We start from the raw sequence: 22,649 nt of genomic DNA on the forward strand, positions 1-22,649 counted from the left end.
TCATCCATCATGTTTTGTTTTGGTCCTGCAGCTGTGATGTGATCCAACCAGAAACTTCTTTCATGGGATTTTTCAGTCAAATCAATTTCCTAATCTGGTTGACAGTACAGTTACATAATCTCTACTTTTTAAGTCAGTGGAGGTGGTGTGACTGTTCCTCTTGGTGGCTGTGTAAGGTCTTAGACCAGCTTAGGCAGATTGTGAAACCACACACTAGCACTCCAAGTTATGCAGGAAGCTTAAAAACCTTTTTCAGCCCTATGGATTCAAGTTCAAGCTTTCGTCAGACTTCTGTGAGGCTGACTGCAGAAAATGAGTTGCTAACAGAAACCAAACAGCAGGATACTGGACCTGGGGGTGCCCAGAATTTGCCAGGAATACAGAGCTGTATTTGCTTCTGAATTCACATAAGGGACATGGGTATTAGCATACATAGCTACAGGGATGAGATACACCCCTGCCCTTTGTATTCTTTCAGTCATTCTAAAACAGAACAATTCAATGCTCCCTTATGTCACTTCTCACTCAAAACTTAGAATTGCACTGAGGTTGTCAACAGAAACGGAATAAAAACAACTAGAAAACAGTAAGAAGGGGGACAGAATGAAAAGCTACATTCCCCAGAATTGTTTATGAAAGGATTTCCGCCCAAGGACAGACACACACCTCTGCAAAGGACTTCTGAGCTGCACCACTTATCAGAAGTTTGCTGCTTGAGTTGGAATTCTGTATTGCCTACGTTCCTTTACTTTTCAACCAAAGAGTGTCCAAGACTGTACAGATATTGCTGTCTATCTGCTTGTTATACTTTGTTCTTACACTTGGTAATGCTTTTAGAAAAAAATGCCCATATAGTCACTGGTAATGAGGAAAGTGTTTTTTTTTTTTCGCTTCCCTCATCTTTTGTCTGTACAACGGCAACGGTGACGCCTCTTGCTCATTAGCAAAATGCCTTTCCGGATCTCTGCAAGAATCAATGAAAGTCAGCATCACTGTAAATGATGAGTAATTAGACTTAGGAAATGAAGAATTAGTCGTGAGCTCCAGCTGCAAGATATTGATTTTTTTTTTTTTCCTGAACAATATACAGTTCCATCAGTGCTGTGATGTAACATAACAGGTAGCTTTTGCAAGTGGGCAAGCTGAAGCACAAGAAAGCATAGCTACTTGAAAAAGATGAGCCTTACTTCCTTAACAGTAACAAAATCAAAGCAAACAGTCCTTAGGTAGTTTTTCAGGAAGTCTGACTCTATTTTTTCCTCCAAGTTGAAGGATTTATTTATTTATTTTTGAAAAATGTTGACACTGTCAATGTGTTGCTGCTTACCAGAACTGACTAAGATACTTTTGTTAAGCAAAAATTCTAAGTTTTTTTGGTCAGGATGCTGGGAAAATATACAGCATACTGTGAGGGGAAAAAAAAAAGTACTGATAATACTAAGCAGTAGTAGAAGCAGAGGGAATTTCACACACAAAAAGTTTTCCTAAATGCCTTTTTTTCCCCGTGTAAAATCTTTTTAGAAAAGAAGAAAAACAGAAGAGGGAAAAATAAAAAGCTCTACCAATTCATGTTTCAGAAAGATACCATGCTGGAGGAGAAAAGAAAAAAAAAAAAAAAAAGGCTAGGCAAGGAAAAGATTCAATAGCATCTGCAGACTAAGTATCAGTAGGGCAGTTTGAGCAATGCTAGTTCTACATTTGAAAGAAAACTGCAAGGCCCAAACCTGGCTGCTTCTGGATGGATGCTCCTTAGGAGAGCCTGGTGCCTTTCAGTGTGTTTCACATCAGTGGGTAATTGCCTTGCAAAACTAAATGGGGGAGCCAGGTAGAATTTAAAGCAGGACAGCACCCCACTTCTCCAGACAAAAGCTGCTACGGGTGAATACTAGTGTGAGATGTGGGGTGCTATATGGTGAAACAAACAAATGGACATATGTAAAGGACTTGATTTATACATCAGTGATTTGTTCTCACTGTTCCAAGAGTTACAACTGAATACAAAAGAATAAACAAAGCTGAGAAAAAAAGTCACAACCACTTGAATGTTTTTGTAATGCATTCTTTGTGCATTTTTTTTTTTTTTGTACGTGCAAGGAAACGTACTGTACTTATTCTGCTCTTAAAACCCTTATGCAATAGCTATTTAGTAAGCAGAGTTACCTTAAAATCAAAACAAACCACTTTGCTATGAATTTTATCCTGTTGCAATGTACAACCATTTTCTTTCGCTTTGTTTCTTAACATATGAGCTATTGTGTCACCAGTAATATTCACTGGTCTAGAAGACATGTGCCTGACATTTCATACTGGTGTTGCCTGGAATAACTCGAATCTATGTACACGATTCCAACTTTCAGAAAATTGGAACAGTAGCATTTTTTTGACTGATTCCAGTTGCACAATCACATTTTGAGTAAGTTTCCCCCATATCTGTAACTTTTTCTTTTCTTTTCTTTTCTTTTCTTTTCTTTTCTTTTCTTTTCTTTTCTTTTCTTTTCTTTTCTTTTCTTTTTTCTTTTCTCTTTTCTTTTCTTTTCTTTTCTTTTCTTTTCTTTTCTTTTCTTTTCTTTTCTTTTCTTTTCTTTTCTTTTCTTTTCTTTTCTTTTCTTTTCTTTTCTTTTCTTTTCTTTTCTTTTCTTTTCTTTTCTTTTGTTATTTTAAAAAGCTATAAATACTAAAAGGTGTCAAGAATAGAACTTGAAACCAATTCCCCGCAAGTGTGGAGCTTGACCAAAATAACTGTTCAGTGTTCCTTTAAAGTAAGCAGAACTGAAGTGATGCGTCTGGTTGTTACTAGGCTGGAGAAAGTACTGGCTTTTTCTGGTGAAGGTAACTACTGTTCCCCTGCTAGAACTGGCACGTTCCCCCACAGTGATGGATGTGTCTCCTGTTCTGGTTGTTCTGGGAGCTCATTCAGCTTGAGAGCGGTGCCGCAGTTTGCCTCCAGTTCCCCCTGTGTGCACTCTGACAAGGTGGGGGCAGGCGGGCCCTCAAAGTTTTTGCTTGGTGGAAGTGCCTTACCTGTAACCTGTGGCTAGAGGTGGAGCCCTCAGCACCAGCTAGAGATGGGTAATTTTGGCATATGATGTGACAAACATTATCCCAAGGAACCCAAGAACATCGTTCTACATCCCTCCAACCCTAAAGAGGAGAATTTAAACAGATGACGAGGTTCCGGATGTGAAGCACTAAGACCAGTAAGTTGACCAAACTATACAGAGAATATCTAATTAGGATTAGTCTTTAAATTAGACTCCTCAGAGGAGTACAAACTAAAAATGGGATCCCGATAAGCTGACTTGTGCTTTGCAACTAATCCAGTTGCAGGATCTGGTCTTAATGCTTCCACTCCCCACCCCCTCTCTCCTCCGGGAGTTAAATACTGCTCGGCGCTTTACTCGCAAGCTGTTTCTGTAACAGCAGTTGCTTAAATATCCATGTACCTAATGGACTTATCCTTAACGCCGCGGCGAGAGAGGGCAGCAGCATTAACCTCATTTTGCAGATAAACAGTGGAAGCCCTGATGGCTCCCTCACACCCCGTGGGGCCACGGCACGTATGCAGCGAGCGTGGCAGCGCCGTGGCACACGGCTGGCAGCGACCCCTGCTCCTCCTCGTAGCTACGCGTGAGGGAGAGGAGGCTGCGAGCAGGGACGCACCGCCACAGCTGCTGAGGGAGCGCGGCTCCTTGGGGGACATTTCGGGAGGCACTTCTCCTCAGGGAGAGCGATCGGGCGTTGGGACGGGGAGGTGGGGGCGTCCCTGTCCCTGGGGTGTTAAGGGAGGGGTTGGACGCGGTGCTTGGGGACACGGCCAGCGGGCGGCAGCGCCACAGGGGCCGCCTGAGCTCGGGGGCGCCTCAGCGCTGCCCGGCGGGCCCGGGCCCGTCACGGAGCCCCCGCCCCCCGTCCTGAGCCCCGCCCCTCCGCGGGCGCGCGCGCGCTGACGTCACGGGCGGCTCCGCGGGGTGGGGGAAGGGCGGCCCCGGCGGCGGCGGCGGCGGCGGCTGGAAACATGGTGCCACACGTGAGGCTTATGTAAAGTGAGCGGCGTGCGGCGCAGCCAATGGGCGAGCAGCGCGCCCCGCCCCAGCCGCGCTCGGCGGCGGGCGTCACGCTGGGGCGGCCAATGGCGGAGCGGCGGGGGCGGGCGCCGGGCGGCCGGTCACGTTTCTGCCTGTATGAAGTCGGGGTCGGGCTGCGCCGCGCGGTGCCGGGCAGGGCACGGCTGAGCCGGGACGGGACGGGACGGGCCGGGCCGGGGGACGCGCGGTGAGTGCGGGCCCGGCGGGCGCTGCCCCGCGGCCGGGGATGCGGTAGGGGGGAGGGGAGGGGGTTTGGGCGGGCTGCCCCCGGCCCCTCGTTACGTAACGGCCGCCGCGGGGGCGGGACCGGCGCCGGCACCGGGCCCCCCACCCCCCTACACAGCCCCTCGGGGGTGGGGGGCGGCCGGGCTGGGGGCGGCGGGGCCCGGGGGGCGGCCGGGCCGCGAGCACCGGGAGCAGGGTGGGTGGAGGGGGGGGGACACCGGGGTCGGGGGGGCTCGTCCCGGTCCCGGCGCCGTGCCCGTAGCCACAGGTGGGCGGCGGCAGGGCCCGGCCGCGGCCGTGGGGAGCGCAGGGCGGCGGCGTGCGGCTCCATGTGCGGTTACAAAACGGTTTATGTAAGGCCGGCTCCGTGCCCGCGGGGCGGCGAAGGGAGGCTGGGCGGCACGGCCCGGGGGGGCTGGGGGCTGGGGGGGGCTTTGGGGGGTCCCCAGGGCACAGCGGGGCCGCCCCGGGGATGGGGGGGTCCCGGGTGGGCTCGGGGCAGCGCGCACGGGGGGTGCTGGGTGTGAGGAGCCCTCGTTCCGCGGTGTTTCCTCGCCCAGGTGCGGGACCCCGAGCTGTGCTGCCTGGTGCATCAGCCACCGAGTGGCTTCTGCTTGTGTGTTCACAAGTAAAGGAGAAAAGTGGGAATTTCGTGGCGTGCCCACTAGTAAGGCTGTCTGCTCAAGCCAAAAGCAGGGTCGGAAGCTGAGTGAGTCCAGTGAGAAGTGGTTTCAGGTTGCCAGGGTTGTTTCGGCCACGGAGTTTCTTTGCAGGCAGCAGCTAACATTAGTTAGCGCTTCTCAGAGCTACAGCAGGTTGTCAGAGCTGGCCTGTGATTGTTGTCCAGGTAAAACCCAAATTCATTGCTGTGGTGGCGGTGAGGAATACTGAACTCAATGCAAATGATTAGTTTTGATAACGTACGTTTTCTCATAAAACCCAGTCGTGCCAAGCTGTCAGTTACACACGTGGTGTGTTCTGTAAGTGTCTCTAAGTGTTACTGGATCGCTTGAGGCCTTTGAACTTGATAAAACTCAAGCTTTTCATGCCTTCTGGAGTGCCTCAGTGTCTGTACTTGTCCTTAGTCTTCTTACCCTTGGGCCCAGTGCTGTGTATATGCTGTATGCAGCGGATCTCAAATACAAACTTCAGGAGCAGGGCCTAGAATTGGGCTCATGTCACTGAGAGTGCCCCCACTGTTGTGCTGTAGCATCAGTTCCCTTCTTGCTTATGCATGTGCGTGTTTGCATGCTCTTCTGGTCTCTGCTGTTTCTTACTGCAGCTTGCTTTGTTTCTGCAAAATGAGCAAGTTTTACTGGAGGCCCGGACAGCGTCCTCACTTGATGCAGGCTTTGCTGTTAGCCTTGTGATTAGGGCACTGTCCTGAGGTGTGGAGTCCTTCTTCTGGCCTGCTGCTGGTCTGAGCAGGTTGCTTATCTTAGACACAAAATTAAAAACTAGGACCTGTGGCCTAGGGTGAAAGAAGAAAGTCGTATCCTTCAGTTTTGGTGTGTGTTGGGCTGTTCCAGGTGTTAAATTGAAGGTAGAAGGGAGGACACCCAAGCTGCCGACTACCCAAGTAAAGCAGTGTCTAGTGCCTTGTGGTGAGAGAACCTGCCCTGACCTGTAACTTGGCTTGCCTTAATCAGGACATAAAGGTGCAAGAAGAAGGATTCTGGCTGCTGTGTACTTCCGTCAGATTCAGCAAGTTTTCTGGATTTGTTTGTAACCCAGACTAAGTGGTTTTGCCAACACTTTTGTTTATTTGTCAGTTTTTTTGACTTGTAAACTTCCTATGTTTGTTTTAACACGAATGCAATCTGTAATCTTCATTTTCACACTTTACTTGTATTCCTTTTATTTTTCCACAGGGAGTCATAAAGAGACAGCGTATTGCGGTAGCTCTTAGCGTAATGCGTTTTCCCCACTTCTTTTCTCAGTCACTAGGATTAAAATACGTAACAGTCTCAGCTTACCAAATAAACTTATTTGAGTCTGTCCCTTGGTAGTACACTTTTATAGTAATAAATTTCCGCTGTGAAAAAACACTTTTTTGTGTGCGCTACAGTATGAGATCAGAGTAAGTGGCATAAGAGTTCTAGACTTTTCTTCTACCTCAGACTTTGTTATGACCAGGAAGTGTTTGCTTTAGATGCAGACTGATAAACCATTTTTTTTCTTCCTGGGTTCTTGCCACACCTGTATTCCTCTAACACCTTTACAATATTGAAATGCACTTTGCTGTAGAAAAGTTTTCTTTAACCTTTTAAAGTATAGGCACATGGGCAAGTTACTGTGGGATGAGGTGTATTTGGTGTGGTGTAGTAGAAAAGCAAGTAAATTGTCACTAACCAGTAGAGCAAGTAAATTATCACTAGTCTAGATCAGCTATAGTGTTTTATATAGGGTTGCTGTCGTTGGCCTGTGTTAAAAGGGAACGTCATGTTCCTACTGGGGTGTTGTGTAATACTTGGCATGAGTGCACTGTAGCCACTGCATTATATTGATACCGTTACCACATCATAATTACTGGATAATCAGGTGTTTCTGAGAAGGAATTCTAGTGTCCAGTGGTGGTTGCATGGCCTAGAATTCCTGGCTGAGGATGGTGGATTACAGAAACTCCTAGCTGCATTATCCTGCTGCACTCAGACTGTCCGCATCCAGTTATATCCCCGTTGCGCAAGTTGGAAACTTCTTGACTAGTTATTATGTTAACCTCTCTCGTCAAGCAATGAACAGCAAATAGGTCAATTATATCACAAAGAATAACATAGATGCTAATTCTGTGATTCTGAAGGGCTTTGACTTGTGGTTTTGGTACAGGTGATGTTGGGTGCAGGAAATAGTAATGCTGCTTGCCGATGGTTTGTGTAGTGTGTAGAAGTGCCCACCCCCTCTCCTGCTTCACAGCTGTTTCCTGAGCTGAAATGCTGCAGTTGTGGGGCCAGAATGTCGCTCCCTCCTGTGCTGTTGGTAGCGAGGCAAACCTGTGGCTTCCTAGTTGTTGCCTAGTCAAGAACGAGTCCACCTTTTGACAAGCAGAGAGAAGCTTTTTTTTTTTTTAGCTACAGGTGAAATATTTTCTTCTGTGAAGCATGTTTAGAGGGTGTTGGAGAAGAGAAGGTGGCTGTCAGAAACACACTTCGTGGGCTGTTTATTTTGTGACCTGTTGCTGGGAGATCTTGTGACCCATAGCCACTCTTGCGAAAGACAGACCGGCAGAAGACTGAAATGAAGGAGGATCAGAGCGTTTGGGTATGCCTGCAGAGGCGGAGGAGAGGCTCAGAAGCTACTCTTTGGAGCACGATCTGTTCCTGCTGGCAGCGAACCAGCAACCCCGTGTGGCAGGGAAGCACCGGAACACATGGGAATCCACATGTCTGAGCACATGGGCGGTGATCTGGTACTCTAGTAAGTGGCTTAGTAGATCACCAGGCAGGCATGCTTGTGCAGCCTGCTTCTGCTCTGCCTGCCAGCAGTGCTAGTGCACAGGCAGATCAGTCTTTTGTGCCTCTGTTTGGTATTTCAAAGGTTATCCTTCAAGTGTAGATATGATCTTTATGTCTAACTGCCTGCGTTAGACCTGTACCAGTCCGGTACAAGGTTCTCTTACGTGACTGTCTGTGCTTCTTGCCCTGTTCCCGAGGGACAGCAGCAGTGTATTGACCTTCTTGTAAGCTGCACGGGCAGTAGGTTGGGAGTGTGTGTTCCTCACCATGCACACCAGTGAGGTTATGAGATTTTTTTGTGTGAGTGAGAGCCACTGTAAGGCCAAGAAAAGTTTTGTACAGATGTTCTCAGCTGCTGCTCAAATGCTGCTGAAATAATATGTGGAAGTCTTAGAGAAGCCTTCTGATTCCTGTGGTTTGTTTTGGTAGTCTGACTTAAATGATTCCACTTCTAGAACATGGTAAGAAATAAGGCTGAATTTACCTCTCTTGAGATAAATAACCATGGAGTATGATCTGCTTTGCTTCATTTTCTCCCAGCAGAAAGCAAAGCTTTACTGGGAGTGCTGAAGGGATAGAGACTTAACATGCTGTATACATGACAAGTAGACTGAGATACACAGAGCAGCCCATTTCTGTGCACAGGAATATGAGGTTACTGAGCGTGACTGCAGAAGTTGTGGGCAGGACGGGCTGACGCTCATCCTGAAAAGATGAGACAGTGGGGAAGAGAGTGTGTTTGTATGCCAAAATGAGGGAGAAAGGTTTGGGGGTTTTGCTTCCAGCTGTTGTTGAGTATATCGTGGTAACTTTTAATGCTTGTTTTTTTTCCCTATAGATAGAATTGTTGGAGAGTTCCTTGTGTAGGTGTTGCAAACTAGCATTTTTAATGTAGAGCCAGTTCTATACCATCTTTCCAACATGCTGTCCTTAAATTGTGGTAAACAACACCTGTATTTGGCATTATTTAAGCTTAGGGATACAAGATGAAGTGTTCAGGATGTCCAGTACTTGTATTTTTTCATTGGTCTTGCTTCCTATTCTCCTTATTTCTTCCCTCTTTTGTATCTTGGTATGACTTTTGTGCTTGACCTTATTTCATGTACTTTTATGTTTCTGCTACTTCGTTTCTTTAATTGTACAAAGATCTTCAGTACATAAAGCACTTCTTTGCTCTCAATTACATCTCTGCCATAGGTTTCTGGGTGATTTGATCTCTTATGTCTCTGTACTAATGTATCCAGTTTGCAGGACAAGTACATCATGTTTGTGAGGTGACTGCGCTTTGTGGGGTGTATTAATGACTTGCCGTAGAGTCTTCCAGAGTGGGACTCCCATTCTGACTGCAGTGAGAGGCATGAGCTGTAGTCATCTCTAAAGAGCAGCACTCACCTGAACCTTCTGTAAAGCTAATACAGCATGGTGCAGTTTTGCTGTTGTCAGCCCTTGGAGAGGAGTTCTTACCAAACAGTAAAATTGAAATATGGATCTGCTTTAGTAGTGAAATATGTAACTGGATGGTGGAGCATGCTAATTTTTCCCTCGGTTCTGTGACAGTGCTTTCTCAGATGAATCACATTTGTTATTTTGCCCCTAGAGGAGAAGAGTTGACTTATGCAAACAGAGTTCTTATCAGTTTTCTTGTTTAATAACTTTTCCAGTTCCCCTCAGAAATAGTTTTCTATTTAGAAAGAAAATCAAACATCCTTAAATTTACATTTAATAGAAAGCATTTTAGTTCACCTTTAAAAAGTACACAAAACCTATTGTAGTATTGGAAGGAAGGATGCCTGGAAACTCCCAGGACAGGTAAAGGAGACTGCATTTAGCCTCTTCACGAAATATCCCAGCACAGGCTGCAGCGGTCTTGTCTGTCACGGGTGTGTTTCTGTGTTGGCACCTCTTCTTCACAAAAAGTGCCTGCCCTGCTGGCAGTTGAACTTAGCTCTGTGCCAGGGTTTGTTGCTCGTGGTGGAGGAGTAGATGTGAGGAAGTCAGTTTCTGTCTGCTGATCGCTCCAGATCCGCAGTGGTGGGGCCGGCAGAGTGTGGTGTGCTTGCCTCAGAGAAGGACGGTCCCTACCGGGTGGCTGAGCTGCTGCCCTGGCTGCTTTTGGGAGTTACTTCTGTGACTGGCTTCTTACAGCTCCAGGAGAGCAAATCATGAATCAGGAGCCAGCCCAGGTTAGTGAGCACAGCATAGGTGAGATTGTTTGACCTTCCATGAGGTAAACTTGCTAAGGTCAACAATGTCCTGCTATTCATAGTAAGATTGAGTTGACTTTGTCCAGTTACCTCAGGCAAACTCTGCTATTAGTTACCCCACGGAGAAAATAGCTTTAAAAATAACAGAACCAATCTTAAACGGACGGAAATAAATTAATAGAGTCGATTTGGATGCTTCAGGAAGCTGACGTTATTGGTGGTATGATCATAGGTAGGTCCATTTAGGAACCATTTGTGGGGTACTCCGAGGGTTTTTTTGTTCTGCTTGGCTCTCTGGGATGCAGCTGAAGACTAGGGGTAATTAAACTAAAAGAAGGTAGATTTAGATTAGGTATTTGGAAGAAGTTCTTTACTATAAGGGCAGTGGAACGCTGGGCCAGGCTGCCCAGAGCAGCTGTGGCTGCCCCATCCCTGGCAGTGCCCAAGGCCAGGCTGGATGGGGCTGGGGGCAGCCTGGGCTGGGGGCAGGGGGCTGGAGCAATGGGTCTTTGAGGTCCCTTCCAACCCAGGCCATTCTGTGATTCATTTTATATGGTTCGGATGTAAGCAAAAGAAGCCTATCTCTTTACTAAGCTGAGAACAGCTTTTGCTTTATGATTGCATACCTGTACTTTGGAAACCAGTCCTGGTCGTGATGTCAGAACTTTCACTCAGTTGAATTGGTGCTCTGCAGCATTATTTTATCTCCTAAGGCTAATTTGAGATGGGCATTTTGGTGGTGAAATGTTTCAAAATAGTAGTATGTAGAAGAAACAAATTGAATTCAAATATATGATCCACATCTTATGCTACTAGGTCATACTCATTTTCAGCATGGATGCTCTGAAATGAGTAAGTGGTTGATTTTGAAGTAAACTGCATTGATATCTGTACTATCTAAGCAACATTCTAACAATAAATGGATATTATGGAGATGGAATTCTTTTTTCCTTGTATTTACAATGGGAATAGAATTCAGTGAATTACTCTATGCCTTGCTTGAGGGAAATTTGGAACATAGGTTACGATAATTTTTATTGATAGGTATCTACTATTTCCAACACTTTCTCTTATTTTGTATTTGTAGTCTTTTTAACTGCTCTTCATCTGTGGAGTACATACCTTATATGGTTGGGCTCGTATTCCATTATTAAATGGACCTGATTTATGTTTCATAAATAATTTTGTATCTTGCATGTAAAACTTCTAACTTTTTGTTTGTTGTATAGGAATATATTGATGACAGTTCCAGAATTGGAAAGACTGAGTACATTCATCAGGGTGAGTGTCTTATGATCTCCTCAAGAAGGTGATTTCTAGTTTATTCTAAACTGATTTTTTGTTGTTGCTTTGGATAGCTCCCTTGAGCTGTAGTCTGTCAGAGTGCTGAGAACTGAAAAGTTAATCAGGATATTATGTTTTTTTTTTTTTTTTTAAGACTTTCACAAATCATTGAACACACAGAAATGATGTGGCTTCTCTAAATTGTTAGGAAACTGAAATTATTTAGTCCACATCTGCATTGTTTGCTGTACAATAGTTATTGATAAATTCCGGTCTCTTGAAGGTGTGTTAAGGAGTCTTAAAACAAAGTTGTTCATGTTGTTCAGATAATTAGGATGATAGTTCAGGAGAAAAAAAAAAAAAGGAAAATATGAATATAAGATTTGATTTGTGAAGTAGATTATAGCTTCTTATAATGGTTCTGGTACTGTTCTAGAAGTTGAGTGCATGGCATCAGAGCTACTGAGTTGTACATGTTTCTGTTGAATGTGTTAGAAACTAATGACAAGCTTATTATAACTCATGGAGTATGTGTGGTAAAATAAGAAAACCCAACAGATCGTCAGCTAATGGAGGAGGCACATCGTCTAATTTTGTTAAATATGATCTGATAATGGGACAGTATTAGCCTAAGGAAGGAGAGGGAAGCACAGCAGTGCTGGGTAATACTGTCATGTTCCAAGACAGATGAAACTGAGTATTTTGAGGATTAATACTATACTACCCATTTTTGTTTTAATCATTAGGAAAAAAGTTTTTCTGCTGCTACAAAACTTGAACTTAGTAGGTTCTTAAAGCTAATGATGTTTGTTCTCTTTTCAATACTACAGGTGTGACTTCATGGCTCTTCAGAAAGTCTACTTGATTGGGGTTCTCTAATACAGGTGTGTTCCCTAAAACAGGTTGTTTCTTCTTTTCTAATGTTGAAGTCTTCTATGCTTTGGATAGATACACGTCAAAGAAAGTGTTTTCACGGACTCTATAATCTTTTTATATTGATCAATTTAGACTTTCTGTGGAAAAGACTTTCCTCAGATGCCATAGATGAACTGGGCTTACTCAGTCAACTGTGTATTTCTTCTGGATGATAATAATAAACCAGAAGATTAGATTCAACTGTCCCTAGTTTTACTCAGACTGATGAAAGACCCTTGCTTGAATGACTTGTATTGAGTTTCAGATGAAACTTCTTTTGATGTAGATTTGTCTTAGCTTTGTTAATTTGTAGAGAGGCTTATGATTAGAATTTTAAGTAGTTATAAGACTTTTTTTTTTCTAATACCTTCCTAAATACATTAAGTAGATGAAACCGATATAAGCGATTAAAATGATGCATGTTGCTACTGTGAATAGCATACATAGCATATGTATTTTCAAATGTATACTTTAAGCCTCTGTGTAAAAATGTCACGATGGAGCTCACTAACCTAGAAAAGTGTTGTGTCCCCTCATAATTAGTTGGGCAAATCCTTGTGATTTTTCTAGATATCTTAGTGATATACCTTAACTTTATAAAGGAAATATGGAATGCAGGGAGATGAGTCAGTTGTGAGTGAAGTGGAAAAGCTGACTTTCAACACTAGTTAGATCTTTGTTTAAAAGACATTCCACATCTTCAACATATGTGCTTAAAATTGCAAAATCTGAAAGTATCTCTCAATAAAGCTATTTCCTAACACTTCTCTTGGCCAGAGATACAGAGCTTATTTAAATTCTGTTTTATCAATTGATGATAAAGGTAAAACACTTAAAGAACTAATGTACACAGATTTGTGCCATAGTCTGAGACTTGCAGAACACATCAGCATTGTGACATTATGCAGAATGGAACGTTGTGAATAAATTCTTCCTTAAGTCTGGCCAACACAAATGTACTTTTAGCAGTTGCTAGATGTGCTGCATTTTAAATTAACGCATATTAGCATGGCTGTCATCCAAAATGGTTAGTTTTGTAAACAATCAAAAGCCATCTGGACGTGGTCCTGAGCAGCCAGCTGTGGGTGGCCCTGCTTTAGCAGGGTGTTGGGCCAGATAAACCCCGCAGGTTTATTCCAACCTCAGCCATTCTGTGAATTGCAGTTTGCTTACTGCCGAAAACTTGAATCATAGAATCATTAAGGTTGGAAGAGACCTCCAAGATCATCTGGTCCAACCATCATGATGCTACCAATGTCACCCACTAAACCATGTTCCTAAGCACCAGGTCCAGCCTTTCCTCGAACACCTCCAGTGGGAGCGACACCACCACTTCCTGGGCAACCTATTCTGATGCCTGACTACTCTTTCTGAGAAGAAATGTTTCCTCATTTCCAACCTAAAACTTCCTGGTGCAACTTCAGGCTATTCCCTCTAGTCCTGTCACTAGCTACCTGTGAGAAGAGGCAGATCCCCAGCTCCCCACATCTCATAGCAAGCCTACAGAGATGTAGATGAGATTAGATTTATTAGATCAAGTTTAAAACCGGATATTCTAAATAAACTGAAGCATGTGGACCTCCTGTTGAATATGTTGGGCGCTTTCCTGTTCTCTACTGGAGGATTTAGCCCTTCATTTGTAGTGGTTGTATCAGCTTGTGCAGACCTTAATGTGCATAGTATGACACCATACTGATAGTGGATCAGAAGTTATTGCTGAGAGAAGCTATTTTATCTAGTGTGGAAGGTTCTGTTATTTTAAAACTTCACAAGACCTTATTGTAGACCATAAGTGTTTAAAACATAAATTTGTATCTGATTCCTCTGCTGGATGACAGTTTCATATTTAACCAACGTTTATCTACATAGGAATGGCATAACTGTGAGCATCTCTCTGGTATCTGTTTGAAGAGGACACTGTTGGGGGGCCCAGGTATTTCTTTTATATTTTATAGTTGTAGAGGTGTCCGGACTCTGTAATGGTCAAAGATTTCCAGTAGAAGAGGATGAGACAAGAATTAAATGCATGTGGGAGACTCTGGACCTAGGCACTTCATGCTTTTGATGCTAGCTGGGAGGGAACTTGATAAACATTTTTACCAGCTTTTCATAGGAAGAAACAGGTAAGGAACATGCATAATTGTTGTGATTGATATTAATGGACAGATTTTGTTTTCCTGTAGACCTCATGAAGAAAATGCATTGTTCTGTTTGTTTTTACCTTAAACTGTGATTTCAGTCGTACACATATTCATTCAGAACTATTTTTGGATATAAACTGGGAATTGCATTATTGAATTGAAGCAAAAACTATTTTTTTAGCTAAAGTATGCTTATTCATAAAATCAGGTTTGAGTTGTTTTGTTTGGTTTTCCACTGAGAAAGCAATGTAGATGCAAGCGTCTTTGCTACAGATGCAAGGACCTGGCCTGATGCCTATGCTGATCTCTTTCTGCATAGATGCTGCTATTACTTCAGGGTCTGGCACTTGGATGGCTCTGGATAAAGGCTTTGTCTTGGCCAGTTCCTCTGTTGTAAAGTGAATGGCAGCTGTAAGTGATGGCTAAGTAGGATCACCTGTTTGAAAATGTTTACTTTTGTTTAACTAATGGTCCTGTACTGAGGGTTTTGTTGAACTTCAAGATGGATCTTTATTAACAAATGAAACAAATGCTATGAAGTCAGATTGTGAAGTATTTGCATTGTTCTAGATGTTAATGATAATTTGATATATTCATAAATTGATATCAAGTTCTAGCTTATGCTTCATTCCTTCTTAAGAAAAATTTTTTATGATGGCTTGCAGTGGGATGAGGAATCTATTAAAAAAGCAGGTTTTTTTAGTATCTTTAAGCAGTCCTGCAGGAAATTTTTACACATCTTTTGTTATTTTTTGTATAGTGAAATCTGAAAATACTGCAATTCCTTTCTTGTTCCATTCTCCAAATATGTCCTAGTGAAGATATTTTGTAAATTGTTCTGCTGCTGCAAAAAGTGAAGCTCTTAGTTTTATTGCTGGTGAAGTTGTACAGTTAGACGTGTTACTTCTCAGATTGTTTGTTTACAGTTTTTTTTCCTGACACTTTGCTACTACCAAGCACTCAATTATAGTCTAATTGCACAGGGAGAGTGCATTCATTGTAGACATTAATTTCCATTTTTTCTAAAACTGCATAATACGATTAAATCACTGCTAGTTGTTTATCATACAAATAAGAAAACTTTGCCATTTTGCCAAGCAGTCCTCCAGAAGATATGTGGAAAACATTCTCATTGCAAAGGCCTCAAGTAAATGCAAGTCCAGCCATGAGGAATGACTCCTACTGATCCTAATGCAGTTACTGTCCCCTATCTCTGACATGACTAAATTAAATTCATGTTATGTGGTGTGCCTGTTGGTTTGATTTTTTTGATTATTGGTTAAGTTCATTTTAATGCCAGACTTAGGCAAACTGTCAGTCTTGGGATGTGCTCAGTTCTTGAATTAGTTCATTCTGGCTTTGGATTTTTACACTTTAAATGCATACTAGCATTTAAAGAATTAAATGGTAGAAGTTATTTTTTTTTGGGGGGGGGGGAAGAGGGGAAGGAAAGATCTTTGAAAGTAAGCAAACCTGTGCTGAAACAAGACTTTGTTTAAAGGTCAGTTTCAGAAGAAATTTGTTTCCTTTGTATCCTACAGTGCTGACCCAAGTTCTTAAGAGGTTTTTCAAAAGCACGAAACCATTATTTCTTCAAGCATTTGCCCATGCATATTTTGACGTGTTCTGGTACCACTGAAGTTCAGGCTCTTTCCATTATCTTATGGTGGGAGTAGAGCTTTTCTGGCGAATTAGTAGCCAGAAGACATTTTCTGCACATCCAGCCTGGCCTATGTTTGTTCTGGGTGCTCAGTGGGATTATATTGCCTTTTCCATACAACGTCAGTGTCTTCAGAGCTCTAGACTTTGACAGAGCGACTTGAAGAGGTTTGCTCTGTCTAGATGAATAGAATGTTTTATTTGAGCCATTTATCTTAAAATCAAGCTTAACTGGTGCCAATTTAAGATTAATGGAAGTTTTTATTCAGAGAGCCAACATAAATAACCTCCCTTTAGAAGCTTAGAAAGATGTAGCAGAAAGTAAAGAAAGAAAAGCAGGGTTAACTTACTTCTCAAGATCAAACCTAAGAGAGCTCTTCCTCTGTCTCCAAGTGACAGTCTGCATTTGTTACAAACCTGGCGTGGTCTGCAGGTAGCTTCCTCAAACTGGGTAATGGGTGAGGTCCTCAGACTGCGAGCAGGCTTGCTCTTACCTTTTCATTCTTATCTGGTTATTGACTGGAAATTTATTCGGACATGTAAGTGGAATGAATATGTGCAATTTACTTCAGAATTTTGACTGAGATAAGTTTCAAAGTTAATTAATCCCTCAGAGCTGACTGACCCTCTGTACTCCTGAAGTGTTTGCATGGTGCTTGCATTTGCATGCAGATGCTCTTCTTAAGGTTCTCCTCTGTCTGCTAGTAAACTCTAGCTAGAGCCAACAGTCTATTCTTAGCCTACACCATGTTCTTTGCCTGGCATTTTAGGTAATTGATTTTCTATTTTTCACAGCTATTCCAACCTCCTAGAGAATCTCTTCTAATTGGTTATATATATTATTGTTGCTACTTCTTGGAATCTTTTATTATTTATTTATTATACAAGCTCTTGGATTAGAAACACTCCTCTTCCTTCTTTCATATGCCCCAACCTCTACACCTTTCCCTATGCACTTGCAAATTTTTTTTCATTGGGGATTTTCTTAAGGGGTCCTTCATGATGTTGCAGTCGAAGATGACTGGATTTAAATACTGCCTCTCTTGCACAGTTCTGTACTAACTGTGGACCTAGCGAATGTCTGTCTCATTAGGGAGATTGCAGTTGCCAGTGAATGCATCAGGGCTTTCCCCAAAAAGCCCTTGGAAGTGTCATACTTTTTGCTTGTTCCTTCCCATTTATTCTTTCTCTGGTCCTTACTCTGTTACATATCTATGGTATGGAGGCTTTTGAGATTTTTTTGAAACAAACTTTCTGCAAGATTGCTTGTTTTAGTGACAGTAATGTTCCAGTCCTGAATTAAAAATACCAGGAGTCGAGACAACTCTTCTCAAAACATGCTTGTAAAAGGAAGGTCAAGCCTGTCTCTTCATCAATGGGATACTTATTTTTATCATCACTGTCCTTGGGCTCCAAATTGTAGTCAGTGTAACGTATCTGTGTTGTTCCTACATAACTACTTACTGTGCACAAACCTGCAAAAGTTCTGGTGGTTAGGTAGACAGATGGAGACAGATGTCACACAACATAAGCAGTTCCTCACATAAATGTTTGTCAGGTGTCAAGAGGAAGCAAATTCATGATATTTCCTGTAAACCAGTACCTAGTTCTTCTGTTAGTGATTCTCTTAATTTGAACACATTGCTTTAAAGTAAAGAAATAAATAAGCTCTTGTTCAAGGAGGCATGTGAAGTATCTCAAAAGTCACTGCAAAACTTCTATATATTCTTGAGAGCAATCCTCTCACACCTGAAGAAGCTCTGTTGAAATTTGCTACAGATACCTGGCAAAGCTTGCTTAGATGTCAGGGAAAGCAGAGAAGAGAATGGATGACATTTGGAGGTAATAAATAAATAAATAAAATTGCTCATCTCAGAATTTCAAACCATAAACCTCGGCATTCGGCCAATGGCACAATTTCATTGACTCTTAAACTTCCAAAGATTAGAGAGAAGACTCTGGGGAAAGGAATCTTGTTCCTAAAATAAATAAATAAATTGCAGGCAACTCTTGAGACTGAGAACATTGTATCATTTATAATACTCTTTGGCTTCAGAATTCCAGAGAAAAGGTTTCGCACACTTACTCATATACTAAATGTTTGCATTTGGAGTAGGAAAGCTGTGCCATAATCATTGCCCTTCTCCTAATTAGTGCAAATTTTCAGACTTATGCATTACTGTAATATTGGACCATTTACCTGTGAAGTATTTAGGGCTGTGCTAATAGTTTGCCTTCTATGAATCTATCAATAGTGATGTATATAGCTTTTTTTTAAGGGGTTTAAGTATAGTAGCCCATGCGCTTTTATTAAGAGCATTTTTTTTCCTACCTCTAAAAAAAATACTGTGTGATGTAGGTTACTAGCCAATAGTGCTGTTTCAGTTACAGCAGTATGGTTTTCTCTTCTATTTTAAGCTCTTTATGAGTAGTTCTTGGTCAGAAAAATATAAGCAAAGCCCCTGCATTAGGCAAGAAATACTGTATGAGGAATGCTATATTTCACCTTAAATTCCTGAGTGACACTGGGCTGGTAATGCCTTGGATGTCTTTTCCCAGTCATGGAAAATCATGATGGGAAATCAAAACTACACAGTTTTGATGTGCGTAAGGCATTTACTGGAAATATAACCCCAAGCAGAGCTACAGGCTGGGAGAGGAATGGTTGGAGAGCTGCCAGGCAGAGAGGGACCTGGGAGTGATGGTGGATAGTCGGCTGAATATGAGCCAGCAGTGTGCTCAGGTGGCCAAGAAGGCCAACGGCATCCTGGCTTGTATCAGGAACAGTGTGACCAGCAGGGCTAGGGAGGTGATTGTCCCCCTGTAGTCGGCTCTGGTGAGGCCGCACCTCGAGTACTGTGTTCAGTTTTGGGCCCCTCGCTACAAGAAGGACATTGAGGTGCTTGAGCAGGTCCAGAGAAGGGCGACGAAGCTGGTGAGGGGCCTGGAGAACAAGTCCTACGAGGAGTGGCTGAGGGAGCTGGGCTTGTTCAGCCTGGAGAAGAGGAGGCTCAGGGGCGACCTTATCGCTCTCTACAGGTACCTCAAGGGAGGCTGTAGCGAGGTGGGGGTTGGTCTGTTCTCCCACGTGCCTGGTGACAGGACGAGGGGGAATGGGCTTAAGTTGAGCCAGGGGAGTTTTAGGTTGGATGTTAGGAAGAACTTCTTTACTGAAAGGGTTGTGAGGCATTGGAACAGGCTGCCCAGGGAAGTGGTGGAGTCACCATCCCTGGAGGTCTTTAAAAGACGTTTAGATGTAGAGCTTAGGGATATGGGTTAGTGGGGACTGTTAGTGTTAGGTCAGAGGTTGGACTCGATGATCTTGAGGTCTCTTCCAACCTAGAAATTCTGTGATTCTGTGAAATGGGCGAAAGGCTGCAGATGGATAGTCAAGCTCACCTTAAACCTTACAGAGAAGGTCAAAGGCCATCCCATTGTTGGCTAAGTAGTTTGGAGTACCTTTACTCACTGAATTCTCCATAGAACTTCACAACCTCAGTGTCCCCTGAGAAATATTAGTACAGATGACGCATAAGTGGCTTCTTAAGGGTGAGAATGGTTTCTTAACAGTGTTTTTTAACCAGGTGGATGCTCATATTTATACAATACTTGCAGTAGCGAGAGCATTTACTAGATGGGAATGGATTAACACTTTATAAAATGCTCCTTATTTGTACAGTAACATGAGTCTTTTTTTCCCTTATGTACTCCATGTTTGGTGTTTCCCCAGTGCCACCTTTTGTATTTACCCTTCCTTTAGTGTTTTCAGTCACTAGCAAAGAAAGCCAGCTGTATAGTTACTTGTGATGCTGCAGATAGTAGCACGAGTACCACTGACGTGCAGCACTTCCAGTCGGGCTCTTTACAAGCATGGATAATAAGAGTGGACTCTAGACAGGGACAGAGCTTAACTGAAATGTGGAGGTAGGTAAGGCAAGTGAAAATGTGAGCTTTTATCTACAGCAGAGGTTAAATTGGAGATGAAATGTCTGATCCAGTTAATCATTGACTACCAGAGTATGTGCCATTGTGAAATAATAGTGGAATTTCATCTAAGTAAATACTGTTACTACATTTTCCAGTTCTGTAATTTCTGAGACAGAAGTGGCTTACTTAATCCAGAAAAAAACTGTTAGAGCACTAAAGCAAAACTTATTGTCTGTGTACTGCTGCTGAGTGCAGCAGCATAACTGGATGTTTACATAGTCTGGGTTAGCAGAACTGAGGTGAATAGATGCAGCAGTGAGGTGTTGGTATTCTCTTTTATCTGAAGTTTTTTTTACTACCCATAATGGAGATCTAATAAGATCTTTCTGGAAAAAAAAATATTTATGTATATAAAGTGTATAGAAAGATACAAAGTGTATCACCATTGCTGATAGCTTAAATAAATGTCCCTAAACTATGCTTTGTCTTTGAAATGAAAGTAGATATCTTGCATATTTCTCTAGTCAAGGAAGGAGGAGAACAGTATTTTCTCCTGAAAAACTTCAAATAAACATAGAATATCTGGAAAAGCAACAGTTGGGAGGGTAAGAAAATAGTTTTGATGCTTACTCAGTGGGAGGGAAGTAGAATCATAGTGTGATTTAAATGAATATTAAGTTAGCCTTTAAAATAAAATAACTTTCAAATAAAATATTGTGTTTAAAAGCAAGTTGTTGCAGTTAATACTAGCAAAACTTAAATGCAGGTTTTCTTATTTCCTGTTATTATAGTCATTGGTCATTAAATATTCCAGTGGTTTATTAGTCAACAACTGCAATCTTGAATATTTTAAAGGAAGAAAGGAGGGAACAAAAACGGTTCTGTTCTTTTAAAACAAGCTTTTTTTTTTTTCTCTCTGATGCTGAATTACATTATTCAGAGGATCTTAGTTGGTGGTTTTGAAGTATTGTTGTCTGTAGGTTGTTGAACTAGATGAGGATATGAGTCAGATTAAGTACCTCTATTTTGTACATGAAGATGAACTATCTAGTACTTCTCCTCTGGTTCTTAATGTTAGTCTGTTTACTCATTAAATTCCTTCTACACTTCAATTTTGAGCCTGGAATTTGCTTTAAAAGCAGGGATTTTTTGTTTTGCTTCAAGTTTGCATTTCTAAACAATGAAGATTTTTTTTCCTGAATTAGTGGTAGTCAGATAAAATTATTCTCTGGCTTATTTGTATCTTAATTTTTGCTCTTGATAAATGTTGATGATTCCTAATGTATGTTCAGTCTGCCTGTGTGAGTGGCTTTTGTACAGACAAAGAATTGAAGACTTGGTCAAAATAGCAGAAGTAATCTTTGCAAAAAAAAAAAAAAAAAAGGCAAATGGGAGAAAAAAATTCCAAACAGTTAGGAATCCCTGATGTCTGAATGGTCTTTTTATTTACCACAGTAAACTAGAAGCCAGCAAAATGGTTTAAATAAAAATAATAAAATGTTCTTTAATAGCTATTGTCCAAATCCAGGCAGTAAAATTATGAAGAATTAGGTAGGAAAATAGCAAATAGAATATTTGAACTTCTAAGGAGTTCTTCACGTTTATTCCACTTTCTCGTTTTCTGTGAGTTTTCACTAAAAGAAATACTTTTTCTACTAATACTAATGTATGGTGTTAGGTTTGCAATTATATTTAACTTAAACTTTTCATTGTTGAAATGCTGAGTGTGTTAACAGTGAATGTTACTAATTTCATCGGTCAGTAAGAACTAGTTTATCAGCAAAATCAAACAAGAAAACAGTTTTCTGTTTTGTTTTTTCTTCCTTCCCTTCTTCCTCAGATTTGTGGGTCTGTACTTCCAGGCAGAATTTGTACAGACAGAAAATTCTGAATGTGGCTTGACTTGATCTTGGCAGTGTTTCTAATGAGTGTCCCATGGACAGTATCAAGTTCAGGGGGTTCTACTCTAGCACTGAGGAGCAGAACCCTGAGCAGTAACCTGGTATCAGTGAACGCATTTCTTCATTGTTCTCTTTAAAAGAGCAACAGAAAATGAGTGAGTATTCTGGACTTGCAAGTAGTCATAACCAGATGATTGCTGAAGATTCAGGAATTCAGACAAAGCCTGAACACTCTCATGAAGTTCTTCAGGAAGATATTGAGATGAGTAGTGGATCCAGTGGAAATGACTTCAGTGGAAATGAAACAAATGAAAACTACTCCAGCGGGCATGATTCTCATGGCCATGAATCTGATGAAAATGGGAAAGATTCAGCAATGCTCATGGAATCTTCAGACTGTCATAAAAGGTAGTGGTTGGTATTAAATAAAGTCCACTTGTGTTTGTGGCATTGAAAGCTTTTTCCATTTGAATCTAATTTCCAAGTAATTATTATATAAAGTGTGTCTTCAGATTGAGGCTTAGTGTTCTTTCTCCCCTAGTTAACCTGCGTTTTGTATCATGTAAGTTGTGTAATTCATAAAGAGCAGGTTTCTAGTGTTTCTCAAAGCCAGCTTAATTTGTATGTTTTATCACTGCTTGTTTGCTTGGTTCTATTTATATGTTCTTATGGTAAACCATCTTCAATTATATAGCAGAAAGTGTCAGCCTCTTTTAACAGTCAGGATGCAACTGTGCTATTTTCATCTTTTAAAAAGCTTAGTGTACAGAGCAAAACTAGATTAAGAAGAACCTTCTTAAATGTCTAACATGTATAGTTTCCATTTGTTGTTCCAAGCAGAATGTTTTTAATTTTC

The 22,649-nt window shown here is 41.9% G+C and overlaps 1 protein-coding gene across 6 annotated transcripts in view; it reads left to right on the forward strand.

Annotated features, from left to right (window-relative positions):
• The first annotated feature begins 4,178 nt into the window (after window positions 1-4,178).
• The window catches only part of PER2 (period circadian regulator 2), a 47,461-nt gene continuing 28,990 nt past the window's right edge, over window positions 4,179-22,649 (forward strand). The window contains exons 1-6 of one of the 6 annotated variants that reach the window (XM_084529649.1): window positions 4,179-4,272; window positions 11,196-11,247; window positions 12,081-12,134; window positions 14,035-14,098; window positions 14,626-14,717; window positions 21,934-22,201. In XM_084529649.1, the coding sequence (XP_084385775.1) occupies window positions 21,945-22,201 (257 nt within the window). In that variant the 5' untranslated portion in view covers window positions 4,179-4,272; window positions 11,196-11,247; window positions 12,081-12,134; ... (1 more) ...; window positions 14,626-14,717; window positions 21,934-21,944. Of the gene's footprint in view, window positions 4,273-11,195; window positions 11,248-12,080; window positions 12,135-14,034; window positions 14,289-14,625; window positions 14,718-21,732; window positions 22,202-22,649 lie in introns of those variants that run through there. The other 5 variants (XM_084529647.1, XM_084529648.1, XM_084529650.1 and 2 more) reach the window with 5 other exon arrangements.

Source organism: Aythya ferina (assembly GCF_964211825.1).
Source record: "Aythya ferina genome assembly, chromosome: 9".
Classification (NCBI taxonomy): domain Eukaryota; kingdom Metazoa; phylum Chordata; class Aves; order Anseriformes; family Anatidae; genus Aythya; species Aythya ferina.